General features: G+C 42.5%; 1 protein-coding gene across 1 annotated transcript in view; it reads left to right on the top strand.

Moving 5' to 3' along the window:
• LOC125293581 (opsin-5-like) overlaps positions 1 to 27,163 on the top strand; it is a 60,002-nt gene extending 32,839 nt beyond the window's left edge. Inside the window, exons 2-6 of the mRNA XM_048241569.1 lie at positions 21,039 to 21,126; positions 21,422 to 21,584; positions 22,155 to 22,282; positions 25,227 to 25,561; positions 25,875 to 27,163. Of these exons, the coding sequence (XP_048097526.1) occupies positions 21,039 to 21,126; positions 21,422 to 21,584; positions 22,155 to 22,282; positions 25,227 to 25,561; positions 25,875 to 26,390 (1,230 nt within the window). The 3' untranslated portion in view covers positions 26,391 to 27,163. The remainder of the gene's footprint in view (positions 1 to 21,038; positions 21,127 to 21,421; positions 21,585 to 22,154; positions 22,283 to 25,226; positions 25,562 to 25,874) is intronic.
• The last annotated feature ends 807 nt before the right edge of the window (positions 27,164 to 27,970 follow it).

The raw sequence follows: 27,970 nt of genomic DNA, 5'->3' as shown, positions 1-27,970 counted from the left end.
GCATGCAAATGAAATTCAGCAGCACAGGCAACATGTTTCAGCTAGCTACACCTGCAGAGCAGCCTCTCTTGCAGATTTAACTCAGCTGGCTGGCGCTCTGTCTCTGATTTTTGAATTTGGGGGCCCCAAGCAAAATGGACATAAATAAAAAATGTTGACAGTGCAAATTACTGTTGTTGCATATATATACTGTGCATTAGTTTTGAACATTTTGAACATTTGAACATTTGCAAAAACACCACCGTACCATAAAATCCAATGTCAGCTTCTTCCTCATGAATGGAGGATGAAGTTGATGGTGTACCTGGGAAAATAATTGAAAAAAAAATCTGAAATTACCTGTGAAGTACATTTGACCATTTCACTGTTAGCATATTGGAAAAGGTCATTAACAGCTCAGCTCAGTGAGAGAAATTCACTCTACCTTCATCAGTGGAGGTATCCTTAGGAAGAGCCTGAGGGCTGAGAAATGTAAACAAAGCACCTTGAGGGAGAAAGAAAAGATATGTTAGCATTTCCATATTTTGATATTTAGAAGGGATGCAGCTGCTTTCACAACTACCAATGCTTACTGTAAAAACATCCCAAGCTAATGTTATACATTAACCTAGGCCTACTTGTAGCTTAACATAGCATTTAAGCATTCTGCTGTTTGAGAATTAGACAGACGCACCTGGTGCTTTAAAGACAGTAAACAGCTGGCGTGCATGAATACTGCTAGACATGAATGTTCCAGTCTGCTTTGATGCACGGAATATATCGTGTGGTTTTCCTAACCCCCATTTGGTAAATAGATTATCACTGTCGAATAGTTAGTATAGCAGAGAAGCTATGCCACTTTCATCAAAACCTATTACAAAGCTATAGCAATGTTATGTCATTAAATACGATAAACAGTGATTCTGGAACAGGTCTGCGTCTTCCTTATCCCGTTAACACACATATTACAGTATATAACCATATTCCGTCCGTTCGAAAAAAAAAGTTGTGCTAACTGTTCTAGTTTGTTCCAAGCAGCATGGGCCGTCAGGCAGGTAGTTAACATAAACATTTTTTGCTAGGCTAGCCTTCCTGCTGTGACATTACACCATTTGTACAAGACAAGTAGAGCTATTTTATCCAGTGTAATTTATCACTTACCACTATCTTGTTTTTTCTCGTCATCCTCTTCCTTTCTCTTCTTTCTTTTCTGGCTTCCAGACACATAACTCCGCTTCATTATGACTGCCGATGTTTATATTTTCGCAGCAGCAGAGATCACGAACCTGGCTGGCTGGCTGCTGTCAGCGACTACTGAGAGGGGCCCCCTTGAAGGGGATCCCGGTATTGCCGGTAACAGTGCCGTTGTACTTTACTGCATTGACTACACTGTAAAAAGTTTAACGTAAAATGTACAGCAACTTGCTGGCAGCAAATAACCAGCAAGTTGCTGTATTTTACTCTACAGTACACCTACTGTATATGAAATCACAGTACCTATGCCTGATACTGTAAATGCAAACTACAGTAGTACTACCAGTGCTGTAATGTATACAGTATTGAATTGTCTACCGTATTTTTAATCACAGTACTTATGGATCATACTGTAACTTAGTACAGTAGTAATACCAGTGCTGTAATATTATATACAGTAATTTTGGGAAATTCATATCCTGCTTTATCTACAGCCAGGATAAATTTGACTAGGCCTCGGTATGGTTTAGGCTACACAAACTTGCATAAATAACCATTGACAACTTGTTATCAGTTTGAAAAGCAGGTACATTTATTCACTTTTTTCCGTTTAGAAATTCTCGTGTGCTGCATCCTAACGTTAGACCAACGGTTGCAGTCAGCCTGATCCTCCACCAGTAGCAGAGTGAAGCAGCACCTAGCAGAAATAGAAGAAAAAAAGATAAACAGTGTTAGATAACAATTTTCAACTGAAACTGAAGGCTACTTACAAGTGAAACTTTAGAATAATCATTTATATATATACTGTATGTTTTTTGAGTTTACTGTCAAAATGCCAGGCTGAAGATGGTGTTAGCATTACTCAGTTTCGCAAGGTATATTTAGCTGCTAACGTTAGCCAGCTGGGTGAGCTCATTGATGATGTTTGCTTGCAGCAACACATAGATATATGTACTGATTACGATGAGTTAACGTTACATAAGTTAGCTGGTAGCAGCTAAACCTCCACGCTAACGCTAACCAGCAGCACATCATCTTCAGCCTAACATTGTGACAGTAACATACTAGGCCTAGCACTACTAGCTTAATGTTTTATATAAATTATATGAATATAATAAACTGTAACTTACTGAGAACTAAGGTAGCAGCTAGGCCTAATATAAATGAGACTGCCAAAACGTTAACGTAACATAAAACATTAACGTTAATGCCACCTTCACAGCAACAGCAACTATGATAGCTAGCCTAACCTTACTTACTTAGTTGATGACTTAGCATGGATGAGTTTGTAAGTTAGACAGTACAACGTACATAGACTGTACACATGCCCGAATTTAATGTAGTACAATTTCACAATGAAACATTAACGTTACATAAATAAATGCTTGCTTACCATTAAGGTGGAGCTGCGAACTTGACAGAGTGCTGAACACCTTTGGTCTGACTGAACTGTTGCTCAAAAATGATCTCCGCCGGACAGTTCAAAACGTCGTCGGCGGTGCACGCTTCAATCACCACGCCAAAATTTCCCAGTAAACCATAAATCCATGACTTTTCAATATCTTTTCAAAATGATGATTTGGATGGAAAATCAACATAATATCAATGTCACCTTGCTATCTGGGAGCTTAACTTTGTATTTATGTGCAAAAGAAAACAGAAAACCCCAACTGATTTTCCCGCCATGTTTTTCAAAATTTTCAAAAAGCTGACAAGTGAGGGAGGAGTCAGATTTATTACTGTGTTATGATTCGCAGCAAATTTTTATTACTGTAGTTTGACCATTGACCATAATTCATAGCGAAACTACAGCAACATACTGTATTCACAAATACAGTACACATTTTCCTCAAAAACAGCAGTGATGCTGTGAAAATCACAGAATCTTGTTACAGTGTATCAAAGGGGTGCTCACAGTTTGTCGTTGCATTTTATTCTTAACCAGACGTTGTCTTGGGGCCCCTGGCCAGCTCGGGGCCCCAAGCAATTGCTTGGTTTGCTTGCCTTCTAGCAACGGGCCTGAGCCCTGGCATAATGAGGCATTACCAAGCAATCTTTGCCATCCTCCAGCACCCTATCCAAAACCCCCACGGATTGATGGGGAAAGAACAACAAGGCCTCATTATGGGATGGACTCCTGCATATTCCCTAAATAGTGGTGGCTTATAGTAGAGAGTAACCATGGCCATTTCTGGCTTCATTTAGCACATGTGTCAAGTTCATGCTGTTTTTTGAAAGATCACAACTTGACAGATTGTTCGATAGAACAGATATTAGCTCTTCCCATCTGTTTATGCACAAAGCAGCCATGGCTGCACTGTGTAATGCCTTCACTGAGTGTATAGTGACCTGCTTCAGATGAAGTGTTTTGGGAAAGAAAGCTACAAACAATAACTGTATACAGGAATATTGGGAACTTTTTTTTCATCATGCCCTCGGCACTAAGATTTAAGCAGACTGAGCAAATCTCAGCTGATGTCTTCACAGCAGTCGCTTCCTATTGCACATTCGGGAGTGCTCTGGTCTGTAGACAGCCCTTCTCACATCCAGCCCTGAACAGCCCCATAGTAGCCCCTCTATCATGGGATCCTGTGACAAAGCGCCTTCAGGCCTGGGATATACTTGCATTTTGGCCAAGTGTACACAACTGGCTGCGTTGTGAACGAAACCTGGCCTTAGTTCTACGCAAGCACTACGCGTGTTAGTGGCAGTCTCCACATGATGCAGACCTCAGAACTCGGAAATGAAGCTGGTCTTGCTTGTTGCTCCTGTACTATTGCCCCTAATGTGCATGTGCATATTCTTGCGTACACATCACTCTAATTTTGTATGACTAGTGCAGTGCCCGTTCAAACATGCTATTCCTGTAGCCTATTACATGCCTTTAGGTAGGCCTGCTTTAAAAATAGGATTTTAGGGAAAAACATAATTCCAGGTAAGCATTCAATAATGAATACAGATAATATAATAACATAATAAATGTGAAGTAAGCAAAATTTAAACATGGCTGCATGTGACATTTTTTACAAATCAAAATGACATAATCCTAACAGCTGTTTTGAGTCAAGGCTATATGCTTAGCCTATTGAATAACTTGATAATAGAGAAAACAAACCATTTTGTGGAATGATGCATCATCATATGAAATTTGCAACGGTGTGACTCAAAAACAGTCTCTGGTGGCCTATAGGCTAAGTGACATCACACTCTGCCACTCGTTGCTTGTCGCTGGTTATGCTTTGCATGTGTGGCATTCTGAGACGTTCTTTAATTCGGGACCATTATCGCTCGTTTCAATTTAGGACCTTGCAGTTGGAAATGTCGTTTGCTAAAAGTCTAAAGACAGTCCAAAGTAGCCTGGGCTATTCGAAGTGTCCGTTTATTGCACATCATTTTTGAAGAACCACTGCATACCTGTGTGTGTTGGCGTGTTGTTGTAAAATCCGCGGATTCATTTTATGCAAGCAAACCGCATACAGGGGTCTTTATTGTTGAGGTCAGACATGTTAACACATCTTGCACTCGCTTAAATTTTACCCGTGTAACAGTACAGTGCTGTCTGTGGGAGGGGGAGTGGCTAGCGGCGAAAGCCAATGTGTGATTCTTTTAGCGATATATTTAATGATATCTTTTGCATTTCTTATTCAAACAACGTCAAATTTGGCACTGCACTTACTCATGCTCGTAGCAAGACACCTGCCAAGTTTGAGATATGTGTGCCACAGACATTAGGACACACACACAAACACACAGACGCTTCTTGCTTTATAGATGTGCACGACCAACGCCCCAAATGGATGCAGGATACACATGGCAACCATGAAGCGTATGCATACAGTATAAGTATATCCCAGACCTTAAAGGAACCATATGTAAGATTGTGGCCAAAACTGGTACTGCAATCACTTTCAAATTACTGTAGAGAGGTGTATCCCCTCCCACTCCCCCCTGACTCAAGGTTGCCAACCCGGATGCCGAAACACTACTGACTTCGTGATTAGTAGATAGGTGGAGAGTGGCGCATCAGGCCAAAACACAGAATGACATGACAAAACACAACATCAACATCAGTTGAGGGCTGCAACTTCACTTTTTAAATGACAATATCCTGGCCGGACTACTGTTGTCAGTGATATAAGTATTTGAAATTAACATGATTTCTTAATGTCTAGTGACATATTAGGGCCATTTTATGATTAATTGAAATACATTTCTTACATACGGTTCCTTTAAAGACTAAAAAATAATTTCCTACTAACCTATATCTAATATAAAATTGTTTCCTCATGGACTACTGGGATGTATGTGTATGTATGATTGTATGTGTATGTAATGTTAAGTTTGTATGTTATGTTGTTTTGGTGCGCTTTACGTGCATTTACTCATCCCCATCTGGTTACAGTTGGTAACTGTGTATACCATTGGCTGTACCACTACCCTTTCATCAATCTGTACTCCGGTCGAGTACAGTGCTGTCACTGCCATACCACAGACTGTGTTCTTTTATTATTGTTGCAAATCCAGAGGCATATTCTTTTTTTCAACAGAAATAGATCTAAGGGTTTTAATTGTTGTGTAACATTTGTTGCAGTGAGGTTGCAGGCCTGTGTTCCTGTCGACCTGGCTCTGAGACCAGGAGGGGTAACTGCTCTCTCCCTTTGTGTGTGTGTTTGCCTTTATATCCTGTCTGATAAGGCTTAAATTTTAATTTATCCCTTACCTGTCCGTGACCAAACACCCAATGGCATGATCCTCCTGACCCAAGCTCCTCATCAATAACAACCAGCCAGTGTGCTCTCTGGCCTCTATCACAGAACAGCCAGCCTGTGGTCCTGGGTGAGTGCAAAAATTCACCGTGTCTCCCGTCTGAAAGTGTTTAACTCGCCCTTCAAAGGCAATTTGATTTTCTTCCGACTTCCACTTTAAACATGCAAAGCTTTCCGACAAGTGTGGGTGAGAAGGGATCAGAGAGGGGGATCGACTGGGTGATTGACCAGTCCGTGTTTGAATTTCACTTGAATTTCCATTTCCAAGCCTAACCCTTGCTTCTGAAGAGGGGTTTAATTTACAGTGGCATCCTTTGACTACTGGCTGCCGTTGCACTGGCCTGTAACTATAAGCACTTGCACTGTGCATTAATTTCCATTGTCCATCTAAGAGATCCAAGAGGAATCTGTCTGAATTGTCTTTTACGTTGCTTCTGGTTCCTCTGTATACCTACAGTACGTCTCCTTTGAACAGTATAACGGAATATATATACATAAATTAAATAAATTAATACAACTTAAATAAATAAAAAATAAAATAAAAGGCATATAAATAAATAAACAAAAAGTGAGTACCTCCCCAGGCTTGTGTAGCTTCCTTTAAATGGTATGTAGGTCACTGGAAGTGAATTTCTGAATTGGGTGGTGCCATTGAAACTCATCCACAGTGTTAAAGTACCTCTGCCTTATGGTGCATGCTCACTGCCATTAATTCCAGTGACCCCTTGTTCATGAGCAATTGCTCCAACATAAATATGGTTTTATTAAATGGAGATAGTACAATCAAAGGAAGGACAGCCTAAAAACAGCCAAAGGACAGAATACATCATCAAAGCAACACGAAAAGATACAAGGCTTGTTTATTCCAGACTAAGGCTTCAAACTTCATAAAAAACCAAAACCTTTTTTTTTTAACTACAGTAAATTGCTGAACTGTGGTTACACTCTCTAACTCTGACATACTTAAGGAACTATTTCTGCACATATCTATTTTATTTATGTGCATAACATATTTAGCACAATCTTTTATCCCCATTTTTTTTATTTCATTGCATATCTTTTATACTATTAATGATTGAATCATGTCATATGGTACATGTGAGCATCAGATCTATAACGTCATATCATGAATATTGTCTTACTGTAGTAAAGCTGTGTGGCAACTCCTCTGTAGAAGAGTAAAGAGAGAAACATTGTATGTTTATGAGCTGAATAACTCTTGTACAATGATATCATTAAACTTGACACAAAAACTATAACTCTTGTGGTTATAGTGATCTCTGAAGTGTTTCTGTTCCAAGAATAATATATAAATCTATAGAACCATTTCAAAAATATGAACATACCTGCCGGTGTAATTTAAGTTGGTTGGTGGTGAGATAATGCCCTGCAATTAGCAGGCAGCCGTGGCCTACTGGTTAGCACTTCGGACTTGTTACCGGAGGGTTGCCGGTTCGAATCCCGACCAGTAGGCCATGGCTGAAGTGCCCTTGAGCAAGACACCTAACTCCTCACTGCTCCCCGAGCGCCGCTGTTGTTGCAGGCAGCTCACTGCGCCGTGATTAGTGTGTGCAGTGTGTTTCACTAATTCACGGATTGGGTTAACTGCAGAGACCAAATTTCTCTCACGTGATCAAAAGAGTATTTATACTTATAAATTATTCCACTTCAACATTGCCATAAAAGTGGCTGTCATAAGACCAGCAATATCATTAATGCATTAAGTTTCTGACCATAAAGTAATTCTGTCTATGAAATAGGAGAGGTGATTATTCAGAAAGGAGCCGCACACATTTTGAACGCATGGTCAGGTCAGAAGGAGCAAGAGAGACAGACGCACAGGTGATTTGACAGCAAGGTCTTCTTTGGTTGATCTGGTTTGCTGACTCACTTATCTCCTGCTTCAGGGGGAGTATACGTAATACCAAGAGGTCGGGGAGAATGATAAGAGAAGAAAGATGTTTGACAGGATTCGCCATGATGTGGCTGTATTTGCAGACAAGGAACATCCAAAACCAGAAACAAACCCCCTTTCATACTCTTACATGCAAAATATTAGGCTTTGCTCTTTTGCACTACGTCGTACACTGATCTAAAAACTGTACTTCCAAAGCTACACCCAGCATGTTGATTTTCCAACAAGAGGAGATAACATCCTGGACCTGGCCTACACTACACACAAAGGAGCATACAAAGCCACCCCCACCCACATGGACTTTCAGACCATATCACTGTTATGCTAATGCCCGCATACAGACAAAGGGTAAAAAGCGAACAAACCGGGTTAAGTAAACAGGTAAAAGTGTGGCCTGAGGGAGCCTCCGATGCTCTTCAAGACTGCTTTGACACAAACAGACTGGGAAATGTTCCAAGCAGGCAGCCACTTACAACAACCGGATAGACAGACATAGAGGAGTATACAGACACTGTAACCTCTTTTACATCACCAAAGTGCATCGATGATGTGACCCACACAAAAGACATCATCAATACTGGCTAACTGGAAGCCATGGCTGACGGGGATGTCCTCAGGCTGCTGAGGGCCAGAGACAAAGCCTACAGAGCTGGGGATGAAGCTGGCATGAAAACAGCGAGGAGCCAACCTGTCCATTGGCATCAAGGAAGCAAAAGGAATACACTCTCACAAGATAACCACCCACTTCAAAGACAGCAGGAACTCACAAAGCCTATGGCAGGCATTCAGGCCCTCACGACTACAAGCCTCGCCGCCACAGAGCTGTGAGAGCAACATCCCTCTGCTCAACAACCTGAACCGCTTTGCTCGCTTTGAAGCACAAAACAGCACCTGCCCACAGAAGACCCATCCCCTCTACATGAGCAGCCCCTGCCTCTCTGCCGACGACAGCGCGAAGAGGACACTTGCTGCTATCAACACCCGTAAAGGCAACAGGTCCAGACAACATCCCAGGTCGTGGCGCTGAAGGACTGCGCGGGGGCTTGGGATGTCTTCACAGACATCTTTAACACTTCCTGAAGCAAGCCATCGCCCCATCATGTTTCAAAGCTGCCACCATCATACCTGTACCGAAGAAAACTGCTCCATCCTGCTTCAATGACTACGCCCTGTGGCACTGACACCCATCATCATGAAGTGCTTTGAGCGGCTTGTCATGTCACATATCAAAGCCATTCTCCCCCCCACCCTGGACCCCTTCCAGTTTGCATACCGAGCCAAAGCGGTCTACAGAGGATGCAATCTGCTCTGCCCTCCACCCAGCCCTCACCCACCTGGAAAAAGAGACTCATATGTGATTGCTGTTTATAGACTTCCTAGTTCTGCATTCAACACCATAATACCACAACAACTCATCTGCAAACTTGACAAACTAGGACTCAGTACCTACCTCTGCAACTGGCTACTGGACTTCCTCTGTCAGAGGCCCCAAGTAGTAATGCGTGTTGGCAACAATACCTCAAGCAGCATCACACTGAGCACAGGGGCCCCAAGGCTGCGTGCTCAGTCCGCTGCTCTTCACCTGCTGGCGATGACTGCACTGCAACCTACAGCAACAATCACATAGTGAAATTTGCCGGCGACACAACTCTGGTGGGTCTCATCACCAAGGGCTTAATGACTCAATACAGGTTGGAGGGTCGACCATCTGACCATCGTGGTGCAGGGACAACAACCTCCTGCTGAACGCCAGCAAGACCAAAGAGATTGTTGTTGACTTCCGGAGAGGTCACACCCAACACCTGCCACTGACCATCGACGGTGCTGTGGTGGAGAGAGCGAAGCACCAAATTCCTGGGGTGCACATCAGTGAAGACCTCTCCTGGACCACCAACACTGCATCACTGGCGAAGAGAGCTCAGCCCACCTTCCTCTCGAAAACTCAGGCGCAGCAAGTGCTCCACCAGCCATCATGACCACATTCTACCGAGGGCACCATTGAGAGCATCCTCTCCAGCTGTATCGCTGTGTGGGGAAGCTGCACTGAATACAACAGGAAAGCCCTGCAGCATATAGTGAACACAGCTGGAAGGATCATTGGTGCTTCACTCCCCTCCCTGAAGGACATTTACACCACCCACCTCACCCCCTCTGCGACCAAAATTGTGAGTGATGCAAGTCACCCGCTCACAATCTGTTTGATCTACTGCCCTCTGGGAAGAGGTACAGAAGCCTCGCGCCCCCCCTTCTACCAGACTCACTAACAGCTTCATACACCAAGCTGTAAGGATGCTGAACTCTCTCCCTCCTCGAAGTGTGTCCTCTCCCTCCTCTCCCCCCTCCACCCTCAGCTACATAACATCCTGGACATTGGACCCACAATGGCCGCCTGCACTACTCCACCTGCACACTTGAACACTTGCACACTTTACAACTTGGTGTTGTTGTCCTGAAAACACAACACTTCTGCTGCTCTTACATAACTTGCACCACTATGCCACTTTCTTTATTACTTAGGTCAAACAGTATTTTATAGTATTTTACAGTATTTGCACTAGTATTTTATTGACTGTCTATGCACAATTTCAACAAAATTTTGCTGCTCTTATTTTTTCATTATTACTATATGTGCCCTCTTATTTACTTATTTACTTACTTTTTTGTTTACTTGAATGTTATGTTTGTCTGTGGACTTAAAATTGGTCAAATATGTCTTGTCTTCACCGTGGGATAGTGAGAAACGTAATTTCGATCTCTTTGTATGTCTGGAACATGTGAAGAAATTGACAATAAAGCTGACTTTGACTTTGACTTTGAACAAGGGCACGGATAATGAGCAGAAGCATCATGTGGCTTTAGGCAAATAGAGATACAAAAATATGTCAGGACTTTTACTGAACTGGACTCACCTAACCCTGTTTGTGACCAATTAGTACGTACAGTACATCACTGTCCCGTGTCATTCCCCTATGGCAACCTCATGATTCAAGAGATTTATTTGATGAGTGGAAGTGCAAAACACCAGAAAAGGAGGTGCTGGCAACCAGTAAAACACTTGCAAAAGGAGAGAAGTGCCGCACACTCCCGAGTTACACATATAAGTCTTTAATGTGACTAAAGTGACGTTTCGGCCTGTCGGCCTTCCTCAGGTCACGTGTCAACGTCTCAAGAGATTTATTTGTCACATACATAGTTATAACAGCACATAACTAGTGGTGAAATGTAAACATAGCCAAAAAATTATGTGTGCCTCTCATACACAATAGCTGTTGTCGTTGTTGTTCGTGAATGTTTGAGTGTTGATGTTTGGGCCTCTGGGAGTAGCCGAACTGGAAGAGCAGGACTAGCAATGAAGAGGTCAAAAGGTCAGGAAGGTCATTCATGACTGACTTGCTAAACCAGGGGTGGGCAAACCTTTTGGCTCAAGGGCCACATTGGGTTTTGAAAATTGGGCGGCAATGGAAAATGGTCAGTAGTGGGAACTACTGTTGCCTTCATGATTTCCTTTTAAAAGTTTCTTATAAGAAGGAGATATGAATTATCAACATTGACAAGCCAGCTGGAACCTGCGGCTCTCTCTCCCTCTCGTGAGTGCAGACGCGTTCCCAATTAAATGGATCGCATAATGTTCACGTTAGATCTGCTGCAAAGGAGATAACTAAGAGTTAACTTAGTTTAACATGATGCTATCTCTATTTAACATGATGTTTTGACATTGACATTGTAAACATTCTCTAAGCAGGAATGGATTACTGCATGGGCCTACCGGGCCCAGGCCCAGGGGGCCCTGAAGCCCAAGCTTTTGCATGGAATCATTGCCTCAATATCAACAAATCAGGATGTAGGCTATGAATCTGACTGAATTTAGTATTGGCCATCCCCAAAATGCTAGCCTGACGCATTCATACTCAATTCTAGTCAGAATATAAGTCTGATACTGCTCCATTGGGACGTAATTATGGGGCGTGTTTCAACCGATACAGGGGGGGAATGCCTCTGCACTCAGATGGATAGACCTAACCAATCAGAGCAACAAAATAGCTTACCGTGAGGTGTAGGAAGAAAACACACGAACCATCCTTCTTCTCCTATATCCCCTCCGTTTTTAAAAATAATTCTGTTGAACAGTGATATGCTACAAACATGTTAAACAGCTGGGAAAGGCTGTCGCAAATCCCTCGAACAGGTGGTCAATCAGAGATTTCAAACGAACGAGGGAACATGTCGCAATGCAACAGCGCTGTTTCCCCTTGATGAAAGTGAAACCACAAGTTTTCCCACATCTCAACTTTGGCCAAAGTTTTCAGAAATAATCGTTTTCAGTGATACAACCTCATTAAATAATATGAATTTTCAATATGGGGTCTTAAAAGCCATGTATCCTTCTAGCCACAGCGTTTTTGTTTCAAATATAAGCCTAATCTAAGCGTGCTCAGATGACGTGATAGACCAGGCGCTGTTGCTCACCTGTCCATCATCGTAAAGCCTGATTTGATTGGTCCGCCTGATATAGGGCGAGCATACTTCCACCACAATGAAGCAATGCCAGACCGAACTTCCCGACCTCAGTTGTGGGCAGGACTAAGTTCGGAATGGCACCCAGGCTACCAAAATGCACCAGAATAAAGGAAATCACATCAAACAAATTAAAACACACATACACACAACCTCCCACATATGCAACAATTAGTGGGGGGCCCTTAATACATCTGGGCCCAGGGGCCCGAAAGTTCATAATCCGCCCATGTCTCTAAGGAGAGTGAAAAGCAGTTTGCAGTAAAGCTAACCAACGTCGTCTCTATCGCAGGAAAAAAATAGCAAGCAGCCTGATAACCAAATGAAATGCTCGGCGGGCCGGAAGTTGCCCACCCCTGTGCTAAACTGTGAATGGGCAAGAAGGAGTAGCCTGGAGCGAACACAACAGCCTCTATTTCAGTGACGGACTGAAGAAAATGGATATCTGGACTGACCTGTCAGATGTGTTTACAAAGAGCAAAGAAGGGGACAAGCATACTGCATTCTACCTGATTAATAATAATATTAATTTGTTTATTTTATATAGCGCCTTTCTCAAACCCAAGGTCGCTTTACATAGTTGAAGGAAAACACAGACAGACAAACAATAACAATACAACAAAGACAATAAAAAAGATTAGTTCTATCTAATAGACCTTTTCCATTTGTAATAATGTAATGGAAATATGTAAATCACATCTCATCAATGTACAGGACATGTTGTAGATGATTTGATCTTATTCAGAAGGATTGTTTTTGGGTTTTGAGAGAATTTGTCCAGATTCCTGTCTGGAAAAAAAAAAACTTTGGGGGAGCAAGGGGGTTTGTCCTTTTTTTGGGCCTACCAATCAGTGAGCAGTAGGAAGTGGCTGAGGTGGTGACAAACAAGACACACTTTCATTTATAACACCAACCCCATGACAAGACACACTTTCTCTCGGAAAACACTTAACACCACGACAGCACACTACTGCTGCTGTCCAGGCATTCAGGAACCCTACTGCCATTTTGGCCCATTTGTCAGAAGTTGTGTCAGAAGAAAAAGTCATGGAACAAAAACAGAGAGGAAAGTTGTAGATGTCTTTTTTAAGGTAAGGGGTATTACGAGTCACCACCCTACAGGGTGCTGTAAGTTTGATTTAATAACTGCAAGTTTGATTTAATAACTAATTGTCCTTAAAACTCTGTGCTGCAGTGACCTTACTGTGAGTGTGTGTGTGTGTGTGTGTGTGTGAAGTGTGCTCAGAACATTTAGATCTGTAAAATAAAGTTGGAGGAATCTGAGCACAAGGCCTTTCCCTCTAAGGTATGGGGGTGACAGTAAAGTAAGAGTTGTTCCTGGATTAACATTCTAATGTTGTTCCTGGAACAACAACTCTAACCAATCACTGATGTGTGATGTCATCAATGTGAGCCTGCTCCACCCACTGCCATTTTTAAATTTCCCTCCAGAATCAAAAGGTCACCACATCTTTTATCTCAATACAGGTAAGTCCTTGCATAATTTTGTGTAGAATAGTAGTCTTCATCTGTGCTAACGTTAGCTGCTAGACTAGGGACCAAACATTTGGTTGTGACAAGTTCTCATCATTCTGTCTTCCACATTCATGAAAGGTTTGGTATGAATGTTGAGTCATGTCTCATGAAACAGTCATGAATGCTTTATGTGCAGTTTATGATAGCTGCTATGAATGTGTTATGAACTCACCCGTCAAGTAAAGCAGGGCTCTCAAGTTTTGAAGTTTGCAAGGAGTGAGACTTTGTTTCTCAGGGGGGAGGGGGCGTGGCATTGGCACAGTGTCACGCCCCCTCCCCCCTGATCGAAGTACATGAAAATCCTACATCTGCTTGAACTACTCGTGGCGCCACGCCCCCTCCCCCCGATCAACAGACCCACCCTCCCCATAACCCATCGACCCAGCTTCATGAGAGAGCACAAATTCCATTATTTCAAACACACTGTTTTATTTATTCTAGAACCCTATAGTAAATAATAATAAATAATAATAACATAAATTATAATAATAATTTCACCCAAATGGGCCCTTTGAACAGCAGTGGCTCATTCTGCTCTAAACAAACAAAACAACCAAATGAGAAAAGGCACATTTAGCCCCAAAATGGTCTTTTGAACAGTGGTGGTTCTGTCCGTGTGTGTGTTTATGAGTGATGTTGTGTGTTGTAAGTGTTTGTGGAAGATTTTGATGCCTTGATGACTGATACTGGGGGCTCCCATTTAAAGCACAGTGGTTCAATGTCAGCCATTTTCACAGTCATGAGGCCATCCTTAAAAATATTCTTGTTTGCAGTAACAGCCAAAAAAAAATAAAAAATGGGTCAGTGGTTAGGTCAATATTTTTTTTTTCTTCAAGATTCAAAGTCAAAAAAAGTACAATTTTGGTCATGGTGATTACGTAGGTATGAATTTAAACAAATGTGCATATTGTGACGTAACTGACTGGGTCCTCAACCCGTGCCTTCAGGCGCATCACTGCAAACCTCAACCTGATGCAGGTTATGTAGACCAGCCTTTTTCAAACGTCTTTGACCTGAGGCCCAGTCATGGCAGACTTTGGGGTCATAGGGCTCATCTACACGTACCCAACCCCACTCCCTCCAAATCAAATTGTCATTATCATTATCACAATCATTATTATGCCTATATTGTTATACATGCACTTTCACTTAAATGGTTTGTGACATGCACATCAGAGGACTGCTTTACTAATGTAAGATATAATTAGTTTCATTGCTTTTGCATGGTTGCATGATGCTTGCATAAGAAAAGAAATACTTCTCAAAACAGCAACAATTATATGGGTGCTATTGTTTTGGGATGTTTCCCTCATGCAAGCATCATACATTGGTAGGAAATGGAGAAAAAAATACATGTTTTTAAAGAAGTTTAATTTGAATGCCTGAAGGATTCAGGAAACACAATACCAGCTTTTTTGGCGAGCAGATAGGCGTAGATCACTGATCTGTTTATCTTTAACAGATAGAAATAAGGCTACAATAGCTTTTGGCTACATTATATTCAAATTTGACTATACAATACTCAGTGCTATACAGTGTATTATACAGTCTCTGCTCTGTTTCTATGGAAGTTCCAAAAATTAACGTTGTTGTCAAGTGTCGTTAAACAATTAAATAGCATTCAGCATTTAATAACAGGTTGAAGCGGAGCTTTGATACCAAACGTTATCGATTAGTTTAAACTTTCTCTCGCGCAGGCGCCTGCATTGAATGAACGCGCATACCACCACTTTATTGTATGGCTCCAATGACATCGATAGCAGAAACGTTTGTTTTCTTTTTTTGTCGGTCCGCGGTATCTTGATCAACTGCGCAGCAAATTATCAGACGAAGCACCGGGCCTAATTTCACTCCACGACTCCGCGGACCAGCAGTCTCCACGTTGCAGACCCACATCCAAACAAAACTATTTCCTGATTGGTTGAGAAATCCTATTTTCTGCTTGGCCGATAGGTTAGTAACTAAACAGCAGCTCTCTGCTCTACTTCAGTGCCGTTTACTGGAGGGAAAACTCCACTGTCATGTACAGTATAAGCTATACAATGGCTCGTTTAAAAGGTGAGACTTTAAGCTCTCGGTGGGTGCAAACTGTGTATTTCTACACGCCTCTGTTCCTGAGAAATCCCAAGCTAAACAGTTGCTAGTTTTCATCAAAATATCAGTTTGGAGATTCTAGAAATGGAGATATAACGTCTTTCATGAAATATGAAGTGTTGCCTGTTACTTACTTGTGTAAACTTTCCGGGAAGTGATCAGCGAGACCTGGCGAGACTGCCACCTAGTGATAGACCCACGAAAATGGCCTGGTTTTGACCTGACGTGCATGCGTCACTGATTCGACCCAAAGCGGCAACCGAGTTATGATAAAATGTCCAGATAAAATGTCCAGATGTGCCTTTTCATGAGTTTTCGATCGTCATATATTTCATTTCCATTAATTACAGAGTTCCCAAAATCACATATAAGGTGTGTTAGAGTGTCTAGTTTCGTAATTTTTAAAAAAAGCTAAAAACGTAATATTACGTTTTTGGCACTCAACGCATGGGAAGGAAAAACGTAATATTACGTTTTTGGCACTCAATGAGTTAATTTTTAACTAGGTGGCGCTATACATAAAATAAGTGGTAATGGGATGGGTTGACATGGCCCCTTAAGACCAACATACAAAAAAAAGTGGTCCTCCTAGGCCCTACGGTTCTCAAGATATTCACAGAAAACTGTCTCCGGCCACCTACAGGCCAGTTGGTGTATAGTAACATAAATTAATTTATTGTGTGGCCCCCCATGAACGGAATTCCACGAAACTTGGCGTGCATTCAGAGGGTGTCATAATGATCCTACATTTCCAATTTCGTGCAGTTTTGACTATGTTAAGTCACAGATACCTGCGATTACAACACCTCATTTTTACTTTTTTGTGTTTAACTAGGCTATACAGAAATTAGTGGTTATGGCCCTTTGAGAAACCCTACGGTTCTCGATATATTGACAGAAAACGATGGTTCCATGCTATCCATGTGGGGTTACATGCCCACCAAGTTTCGTGTACCCCGGTCTTTCAGTGTCCGGGGAATCCTTGACGGAAATTTGGCCATGCGAAAAAGAAAAGAAAAAAAAAATCTGACTAAACCTATATGACCACCACTTCGCTGCGCGGCTGTCATAATAATCTACACAGAATCAGACTCTGATTCTGTGTAGATTATTAGGCTACATTTGCAAATTATCACCAAAAGTCAGTATCAAGGCTTTAGTAGGCTATTTAAGCTACAACGAACTGCAGTATTGCCAGGATGACTACAGGACCCTTGCCTGGGAGGGAAGTATATCTCAATTTTGACCAAAAATAAGCTTCCCTTGGGTAGGAAAGCCTATTTAATTCATGCAGTGAGTATACAGTAGGCCTACTTATGCCTATGTGTTTGGATGTTGCTGGATAGTGGCTGCTACAACAATTGAGGGAGAGTGCTGGAGGAGGAAGAGGAGAAGAAGGAGGAGGAAGAGGAGAAGAGAGGGGAGAAAGAGCACAGGCTGGGCAGTCCAGTACCAGGCAGGAGAAGGAGGAAAGAGACAGGCAAGAAATGGATGAGGACATGATGGGGGCTAGACATAAAAGCCATTAATTCATATTGCGCGCACATTTAAATGTTTTTTTATATATATATATTGGGAGTTGGGGGCCTGTGCCCCAGCAAAGCTCTAGGTCTAGAATCGCCCCTGCCAGCAACAACTAGAGTTTGCAGGGGCACATTCAAAACAAAAAGTTCGTATACAAAACAAACTTACACAACTTTGTAAAATGTGAATAAGAGAAGAATGCTATGATTTACAAATCATGTCAACCCTAAGGATTTGAGGATTTCATCATCTACAGTACATAATACCAAATTCAAATTCAAATATTCAGATAATCCAGAGAAATCTTTAAAACAAGGGACAGGGCTGAACAAAAATATAGGATGGCCGTTGTCTTTTGGGCCTCAGATAGCACTGCATTAAGACCTTTTAGACCTATTAAGTCATTGTATGGACTCAGGAAAACTTCTGATAACCATTGTCTATGAGCACAGTTTAATGCTTCATTCACAAATGCTAGTGTAAACTACCATGCAAAGAACACATTTTATTTAGACATGAAACCAAAATACTATCATCTTATCTGAGCCTGAGCTCATTCAAAATAGACTGAGGTAAAGTGAACAAAGGTTCTGTAGTTAGACCAATCAAAATTTGCAATTATTTTTGGAAATCATGGGCTAAAGAAGAGAGGGAATATCCAACGTATCCAACTTGTTATAGTGCTCAGTTCAAAACCCAGCATCCATGACGGGGCGTGGAGGTGCCTACAGCACATCTGGCACAGCACAATCAATTCTGAATGATGTACACAGGTTTTAAGCAACATATACTGTCATCTAGACAATGTCTTTTCAGGGAAGACCTTGAATATTTCAGGAAAACAATGGTAAAATTAACTCTGCCCATATTTAAACAGTATTTCTTCATAGAGGAAGAGTCCAGATGCTAAAAGGGCATGTCTGCAGTCCAGACCTGTCAAGTTGAGTGCATCATGGAACGAAAAACATGATTAAGAAGACCCCAGACTGTTGAGCAACTGAAATCCTATACTGGGCAGGCATGGGACCACATTTCATTCTCAAAACTCTAGCAAGTGGTCTTCTCAGTTCTTAAACATTTACAGAATGTTGTTAAATGAAGAGGTGAGGTAAATATGCCTCTGTCTTAACTTTTTCGAGATGTGCTGCCATTACATTTAAAATGAACATATTTCTTCCAAAAAACAATAAAAGAAATTCTTATTCAGCAGTTGATATGTTGTCTTTTAACTATTCTCAATGAAATATAGGGTTGACATGATTTCTAAATCATAGCATTCTTTTTTTATATATTTATTTTTTGTTGTATAACTACAAAAGTAGGTGTGCCTGGTTTAAAGACACCACATTCGTCCAACTATCTCAGTTTACTCAATTGTGGGCCAGAAAGCTGAAGGAAATGGCTGATACTGAATTTATAATGCCTGGATGAGGCTGAACCAAGCACAACTTTGACTTTCTTAACTTAGGTTGTAGTACCCTTAAATGTCTGCACACGGATTTTAAGCACACTTTTAAGCACGTAATTTATTGGTGCATAAAACAATCATATGTGAAGAGTCGGCATAAAACAGGTATGTGGACTTAAACTCTCATCTCAATGATGATGATGACAATTAGCAAGGGCTCTACACAGGCAAAGAGAAAAAACAATTTTAACGTTAGGGCATGGAACTTGTCTTGATGTAAGGAGAAGCCGACATGGAATGAGATACGTGAGCCTATGTGCCGTAAGTATTAGCTAAAACTGTATTTTGTTTTTCATTTGTTTGTCTTACAAAATACCTAAAAGAACAGTGTGTCTTGTATTTTCCTCTGCATGGGATTCAATTCAATCTGTCCGAATAATTGAGTAGTGTAGAGGTGAATTTCAATTGGGATGACATTTCAGTCATGAGCATGTATGAGGGTGTCCGATTAGCTAGATAGATAGATAGATAGATAGATAGATACTTTATTGATCCCCGAGGGGAAATTCAGGCAGATTAAAAGCAGTCCAGGGATTAATATTTGATTTAAAAAAGTCTCTTCTCAGCCATTTCATTTCTCTGTATCGTGGTGTTTCAGTTCATGTTGTTAGTTCAGAAGACTACAGTTTGAGCCCCGGGCAAAAACAAAAGTCAACTTAAGACTATGTTTTTCAAATATAATGACCTCTTTCTGTCTCTTCCCATTGAATCCCCCCCTTTTAAAGTTATCCTTTACAAACAAGTTTTATATGGCCTGAGACAAGCATAGTATTGTTTATCAGTGAGCTCTTTTGACATGTGGCTGACTCTTAGCCCTGTCAAGTGGTTTTGAGTGATGCACCCCCTTATGGTAACACTGAGGCTAAGTCTCTTTCACCTCTCTTTCTCTCTCAGTCTCTCACACTCCATCTCTTTCTCTCTCAGTCTCTCTCTAGTGCAGGGCAGGCAATGTGCTGTTCTGCCACCAGCATAAAAAAGTCCTTAGTCATATACCTGCCAGGACTGGGAGAGAGCAACAGTTCTCGCTTCAATCTTACTTAAGAACAAATATTCAAACACAAACACACACACACACGCTGTCTGAGAAAGAGAGAGAGAGAGAGACATAAGCAAAAACATCCAAAATGCACATATGCACACTGATGTATTTATCATTTTGTTCTGTTTTGTTGTTGTTTGTCTTCTTTGTTTGGTTGTTTTTTCCCCCACATAATTCACATCATTGAAGACTAATGAATAGAAAACACCCTTCACTGTGTATTGCAAGCATTGCACCCCAATTCTCTCTGTTTTTTACTCTCTCTGTCTCTTTTGCTTTTTCCACTCCTCTTTTCTCTCTATTTCTGTTCTCTCTAATCTGTTCCATGGCTGCATTTACTTCACATCTATGCCATAATCCGCAGGGATTGCCATTAGCTCAGGGTGCTGTGTTGGATGCCTGGGACGTTTCCGTCTCTCTCTCTCTTTCTCTCTCTCGCTTTCTCTGACTCTTTCTCTCTGATGTCATCAGGAACAATGTGTCCTCAGATTACACAGAATTTTGGATTGGACACGGCTATGATGTGGCCTAGATCTGGCACAGATCTGCCCCATACCTCAGTCAGATGGGTCCCCTGAGTCAACATCTATCTGGCTCAAGATCAAAAACCTCTCCTCTTATCTCTAGCAGTGCACTTCTTACTGTATAAAGGCGTTACGTCGTTTTGACTCTGTTGTTTGTCAGCAAAAATGGATTTGACGCGCAGAAGGTGAACAGGGTGTTTACTGAAGTGGTTTTGCCTCCGGAAAGTTGGAACACCAATATATTTGAATACATTTTGGTGTTAGGAGACCCATGTTATCTTGCTCTCATTGCCAACTTTGATTTATACATTTTAGCATCCGACTGAATAAAACTGACAAAGTTAATGTGATCAATTGCAATCACACAGGCAGAATAGACAGAATAGAAGTGATTTAAATTGAGTTGATGAATTTTAATCAGTCAATGGTTTGCTGATGCATTTCTCTCTCTCTCTCTCTCTCTCTGTCTGTGTCTCTCCTACAGATGGGAAATGCTTCCGAAGTAGCCCTGTTTTTTTCCAGAATCTCGAAGGAGCATGACTACTTTATGGGCACCGTGTATGCCGTGTTTTGTAAGTTCACTAGCCAACTCATCCGAGATGCGACCAGTCTGCAAATGCCCCAGTCTCAGCCTTGTCATCCTGTTATATAAGGCACAAAGGGGTTACATTTTTATGAAATGAATTTGAGTCACTTCAGCCTGAAAACTTTAGATCAATGTCGGGTGTAGCTTGGGGGTGGGCATGGAAATCTTGTTTTGGGCTAAATGGTTGAATGGGTTAACAGAGCACACTTTGGGGAGTCAGTTGATATGATGAAATAACTGACATAACCAAAGGCGTAACTAAGCAATCCTTTTTTACACAGGTGTACTGTCGCTGCTTGGAAATGGTGTCTTGCTCCTCGTAGCCTATCGGAAAAGGTCATCGCTGAAGCCGGCCGAGTTCTTCATCATCAACCTGTCAGTCAGTGACCTTGGAATGACCTTGAGCCTCTTTCCTCTCGCCATCCCCTCCTCTTTTTCTCACAGGTATATGTATGTGTGTGTATGTGTGTGTGTGTGTGTGTGTGTGTGTGTGTGTATGAGTGTGTCTGTGTATTTGTTTCTTCTACTTTTTCAATTCTGTACTGATATCACCCTTAAAAGTAGGCCATTTGCCAACAGCATTAAAACATTATGACATCAACTCAGCCACAGTCGGTTGTGCTGTGCTATCTAAAGCAATGTTTACAAATATCCTCTCACCATCATACAGGCACACACAGAAATATTATGAATATATATAAACTTTTTATTCAAATTATTATCAGAAAATTGTACGGCAAATAGTTTTTTTCCCCTGATATATTATGGTATGTTAAATATTTCAGAATTTCCAGGACTTCTAAAATGGATCTGTCCATAGTGGCACCAGCTGTTGTCTGGATTAGGCTAATATGTTTATGTTATTACCAATGTATTGCAATAAAATCAATTATATTATATTATCATAAAATTATATTATATTAAAACTCCAATCTAACCAACAGTATGTGTTGAGAGTCTTGACGATGACGATGCCTTGTCCTGCCCTTGTCTCTGCTGCTGTCTCCTGTCCAGGTGGCTGTTTGGAGATGTGGTCTGCCAAGGCTACGCCTTCTGTGGGGTTTTCTTCGGCCTCTGCAGCTTGACCAACCTCACAGCCCTCTCGTCTGTCTGCTGCCTCAAAGTCTGCTTCCCACACTATGGTAAGCCCTTGCCATCATTAGCTGTGTACATTCTGCCTCAGAGTTTGCTTCCAACACTATAGTAAGCCCTCACTACCATTAGCCATGTACGTCAATGTCCTTACAGGCAAGTCCCCCCACTCAGCGGCCACCTTTGAAACGCACTTTGGGCACTTATTGGGCAACTATTTTCTTATTCAAATGAATGGGGAGGCATACAGGAAGGGTTGGGATATGTAGACGACTGCCAGATTGCAGTTACAAACGAACCCCATGCATTTCTATGGGTGATTCTTTGAGTCTCCTCATTAGAAAGTCTCTCTGTTTTGAAATCTGCATGGGAGGAAGATTTGGGCATTGACTTGACAGAGGAACAGTGGGTGGGGGCACAGGAGGGAGTGCATTCAGCATCCATTTGCACCAGACATGGGCTCATACAGTTCAAGGTGTTGCATCGCTTGCATCTTTCTAAGGTCAAGCTTGCTAAAATGTATCCTAACATTGATCCTCTATGTGACCGTTGTTCAGGGGCATTTCCCATAAATAAAAAGCAAAAAAGAACTAAAGTTGGGTCACATGTTCTGGTTGTGTCCAGAGTTATCTGATTTTTGGAATTCCATTTTTAAAACCTTGTCTGATGTTTTTGGCTACAGAGTGGAACCTGATCCAGTGTTAGCTCTATTTGGGGTACTGAGTGAGGACAGTCCTTTTTCACATAGGACAGTAGAATGTCCCATTCTTACGATAAAGAGATGTTTGCAATTATTTGCTGATAGACAGATCAGAATTGAAATGTGATTGGTTTATTTAAATTCACTTTGACAGAGGTCTCACCTATTTCACAGCCCCCGCCTTGACGTAACCTTCCTGTTTTCGCTAATGCTCTGCCACAAAACTTGCCCCAACTGTATAATAGAATGAAAACATAATGGACGTAGTCCAGACTGTCTATCTCTTTACCACTGCTCAAATGTATCTAAGTGAAAATACTAACGACTATGCTGTTCTTGTGGGGTAGCACATAGACCATCATAGAGCAAAAGTCCACAACAAAACCAGTAATGGCCTAACATAGAGTCATTTTAAAGCAAGAGAGATTCTGTTTCCTCACTAATGCCAACAAAACAGAGCTTCAAAGAAATCTGTCCAATAGAATAGAATAGAAGCCTAGAAATGAAGGCAGACAGAAGAGGACTCTAAAATAGAACCTAAAAATAGAACCATTGCAAGAGTTCAACTGTGAGCGTGAAACGTCAGTTGCAGTCCAGAGGGTTGTCTATGAGGAATGATGACATCTCATTTCAGAATCTTATTCCCTGACTAAAGTCTTCACAACTAGCCATTCAAGTTCCTGATGGAGCCCGCTAGAGCCGTTCTAACAGAAAGGCTAAAAAAAAAAAACCTTATCCTGACTAAAGGGCCAGACAAAGGCCTGCCAATGGGGCTTTTCCATGAGTCCAACACGTCACTAAGAGTAGTTGATGTGTATTATCATTACAATGGGCAGCTGATGTAAATACATGTTGTTATACATAATAACAATAACCCACATAACAACAGTAAACCTCCATACAAATGTCAGTTCCTCTAAGGTCATTTCTTTACTTCAAGCCAGATCTCTACTGGCTTGTGAGCAACCATCTGACCCTGTCTGGTCTAATATGATGCCCTCTTCCTTAACCTCCTCCGCCTTGTCTGTGCCTCCATACCTGGTTGTATATCGGCTCTCCCATGCTTTTGTGGATCATTGTGCCTGGCCCTCTGGGTCCCAGGTTAGTGACAAGACCCGGGCTATTAGTCATTTTGTTCTGTTTACACATTTGGAATCTGTCAGCTTCCATTTTTGTCAAGGGCCCGGAAGTAAAAAAGAAGCTTTCAGGGCTCCTGTGAAATGCATAAGCAGTGGGTAAGAAACAAGAGAGAGAGAGAGAGAGAGAGAGCAAAGAGGGAGAATATGCCGTCGATGGAAGGGAGCGGAAGTGGGGCATGATGGGAAGGAAGGATAAATAATTATGGTGCAGCATCCCGCATCGTCTCGTCGTGCCCATAGCCAGGGAGAGCAGAGTGCTGTTGGCTCACAGCAGGGTCCCTGGCTGAGCTGAGGGGCCGCTTCCCAGCTAATTTGAAGTGCAAGAAAACAAATTAGTAAAGTGCATACATTTGCAAGTGCTGGGAAGAGAGAGAGAGATGAAAAGAATGTCTGACACAAAACTTGAGGAGAGACTGAATGTTGGAGCTAGGAGCAAAAGCTTTTCCTCACGTACTGTTCTGTACGTGTAGGGAAAATGAGAGAGCGTTTCAGCAAATATTATCAGACTATCAGAGTGTAAAAATGCCTCTGTTTTTACTCATGATAGGTTTATTGGAACATTCCTTTGTCTTTCTGTGTTTTTCTCACCATCTGGTTTTCTAATTTACTCAAGCCTCCCCACTATAATAAGGGAAGTCTGACACATCGCTTACTTTGGCTGCGTTGGCAGGGCACACTCACAGGAGTGATAAAATAATCACTACCATAATCACATTTGGTGTCAGTTACAAAAGTGCTTATTTGCGTAGCCTCATCTTCACCTCATTATTTTATTCTTTTTTTTAGGGATTTTGTCCTTTATGCAGATAGGATAAATGACGTGAGTGGGAGAGAGAGATGGAGGTGGGATTAGGAAATGACTGCGGTGGTATTGTAGTAGACAAGGAGCTGGGTTTGCATGCTGAAGCCTGAATAGTCATGGGTTCAATTCCCGGCTGCTACCATTGTGCCCTTGAGCAAGGCACTTAACCCTGAGTTGGTCCTGGTAATCTGGCCCTGCAATTAACTGACAATGAACTGCCCTGGATAAAAGATAAAGACTGCAGGTCGAAATCATACTGGTAGGCACTTAGAAGTTGTGAGGATGTTTCATCTTCCACTTACTTATGCCACAGACTCTTGACCCTCTTCTTCTTCTTCTTTGTTTCTCCTCAGGGAACAAGTTCTCCTCTGCCCATGCACTCCTCCTGGTGGCCGGGGTGTGGGGTTACGCCTCCATCTTCGCCATCGGCCCCTTGGCCAGGTGGGGCCAGTACAGCCCCGAGCCGTATGGCACAGCCTGCTGCATCGACTGGTATGCACCAGCCGACGACATGCTGGCCATGTCGTACATCATCTGCCTCTTCCTCTTCTGCTACGTGGTGCCCTGCACCATCATCTTCCTTTCCTACACCTTCATCTTGCTGACGGTGCGTGGCTCACGGCAGGCCGTGCAGCAGCATGTCTCGCCCCAGACCAAGACCACCAACGCTCACACTCTCATCGTCAAGGTGAGGGGTAAAAGGTCACAACAACGTCACTGGAGCGATCAAAAGTGATTGCTTGCTTGTAACAATAGAGGGATTCCTGAGGCTTCCAAATAGAACGGTCTGATTTTGTCTTTGTATGGGGAAATTAGGATAAGGATGTCCCTACTCATTAAATGTCTTGTCCAATCAGATCAATAAATCATTCAACAATCAATAAATAAATCAATAAATCATTCATTCAGACCTAATGTCTACTAACAATGTTTTGGTTCCTAGTCTGTGTTGTAGCCTGTACCCTCACCTGTGTGTATGTGTTTGTATGTCTCTTCCACAGCTGTCTGTGGCAGTGTGCATCGGCTTCTTGACCGCCTGGTCTCCGTACGCCATCGTTGCTATGTGTGCGGCTTTCGTGGACCGCACCATCATCCCACCCTTCGCCTTCGCTCTGGCGGCCATCTTTGCCAAGTCCTCCACCATTTACAATCCCGTGGTCTACCTGCTGTTCAAGCCCAACTTCCGCAAGTCGCTGTGTCGTGACACGGCACAGTTCCGCCACAAAATCTGCTCCAGCACAGGCAAGGGCAGCCCCAACGCAGGCCTCAAGGACCCATCCAAGCCCGCCTCCTCGCAGCGCAGCCACAAGGACATCACCAACTCCACGCGGCTGTCAAACGGGCTGCCCGAGAGCCATGGTGCGTGTCTGCACTGCGCGGAGGTGGGCGGTGGCAGTGGGGGCACACGCTGTCATCTGACCACTCCTCAGCGGACAGCGCGCATGCTCACGGACTCTGGCCACAGCGAGGTCATGGTCTGTCAACTTCCTGACAAATTGCAAGACAACTTCCTCTAGGGGTACCTGCTCCGCTGAGGCTTTGCTCATGTGGTACTATGGAGGGCCATGGGCGAGCAGGAGACACAGAGGATGGATGGATGAGCGATGCCAAAAAATAGATCAACTAATGTTTTTTTTTTTTTTTTTTTTAAAAGCCTTCCGATGTGGCAAAGCTGGGCATCCAAGATCCAAGGGGGATCATCTACCTGAAGAACTGCGGTCATGGAAATCTAAGTCACTCCTGCATTTTTATTGATGCACCTTGTTCAGCTAATCGGGCTCTTCAGGGACATGTCGGCATTAGAGTCAGGTGTGCCAAAGTCAAACTACAGGGATACGTGTTTGGGGGGGGCAAATCCTCGAGAGCAGGCGTGATCTGAGGAGAGCGTGTGTGGAGCCAAAGGCAAAGAGAGAGAGAGATTATGCAGAGAAGAGCTTTAATACAGGACTGAGTGCATCAAAGAAGGGCATGTAGAGAAAGAAAGAGAGAGAGAAGGAACAAGGGAATGAAGGAGAAAGAGGGGGATTGATGGGTGAGACAGAGGGGTAAGGGAGCCAGATTGAGAAAGACGCCTGGCATAATAAAACATGGAGACGAGACAGTCAAGGAGAGAGAGGTGAGAGAGGTGAGAGAAGAGGGGAACAGAGATATGATGTTGGGAATAAAAGAGAGAGAGGACACAGCACATCAAATGGAGAGATAAACAGGGAGAGAAAGAGAGAAAGAGTAAGAGAGGGAGGTGGGGCAGGGTGAATGGAAGGAGACAGGGAAATAAAGTCAGTACAGGAGAACAGAGAGAAGAGAGACATAGAGAGAGAGGGAGGGATGGGTGGGGGGAGAGAGCCAATTATCATGAAAAACAAGCAGACTCCATCCTACAGAGTCCAAGAGAGTGTGGAGGGGAGGGGGGCAAATCTGCTCTGTCCGATTAAAAAACAGAACAGAGGAGAAAAAAGTCTAAAAATAACAGTATTTATCCAATGGCCTTTGCCCAAGCCTCCAAAATCTGTCTTTGTGTCCGGGCGAAAGAGGGAGTCAGTTAACTAAGCCAGCCTCGGCAGACCTCACTGTCCTCCTCGTCAGTGTCAATGTTGGTGTCCTTCTCCTCATCCCTCGTCCCACAGACAGCCACCCCTATGACCTTGAGACCGCCCAGCAGCAAGCAGCGTCCAGTAAAATAGAGCTGGGAACATAATCAAAATGAGCTCAATCCAAGTCTTCACTGTGGCTGCAAGTGAAAGCGAGATGGGATGGGTGATGTTGGATTGCTTCCTCTTATCACGATTCACACACAACTTGGACTTCTGGCAGCTCGACTAATTATTTTGTCTGTTGGATTAAGAGGAGGGTGGTGTTAATGAAGTGACGGCTGCTCTTGCAAGACTCAGCATAGGAAATTTGACCAAAGCACTGTATATGCAAATTACAGATTCCATTACATATTTGCAGGATATGGATACAGTCGACAGAGCCCATGCTTAAATCAGTCCACCAAACTATACATTATTTCCACAGTATGTGTTGAAACTCACCAGTTATAGAGGCTACTAATGGTTGTATTTCTTAATTAATGTGCAATTAATGTCTTCCCCTAGTC

Source organism: Alosa alosa, chromosome 4, assembly GCF_017589495.1.
Source record: "Alosa alosa isolate M-15738 ecotype Scorff River chromosome 4, AALO_Geno_1.1, whole genome shotgun sequence".
In the NCBI taxonomy this organism is placed as follows: Eukaryota; Metazoa; Chordata; class Actinopteri; order Clupeiformes; family Clupeidae; genus Alosa; species Alosa alosa.
Note: the sequence above shows the minus strand (reverse complement) of the source record. Positions and strands in the feature narration are given on the sequence as shown.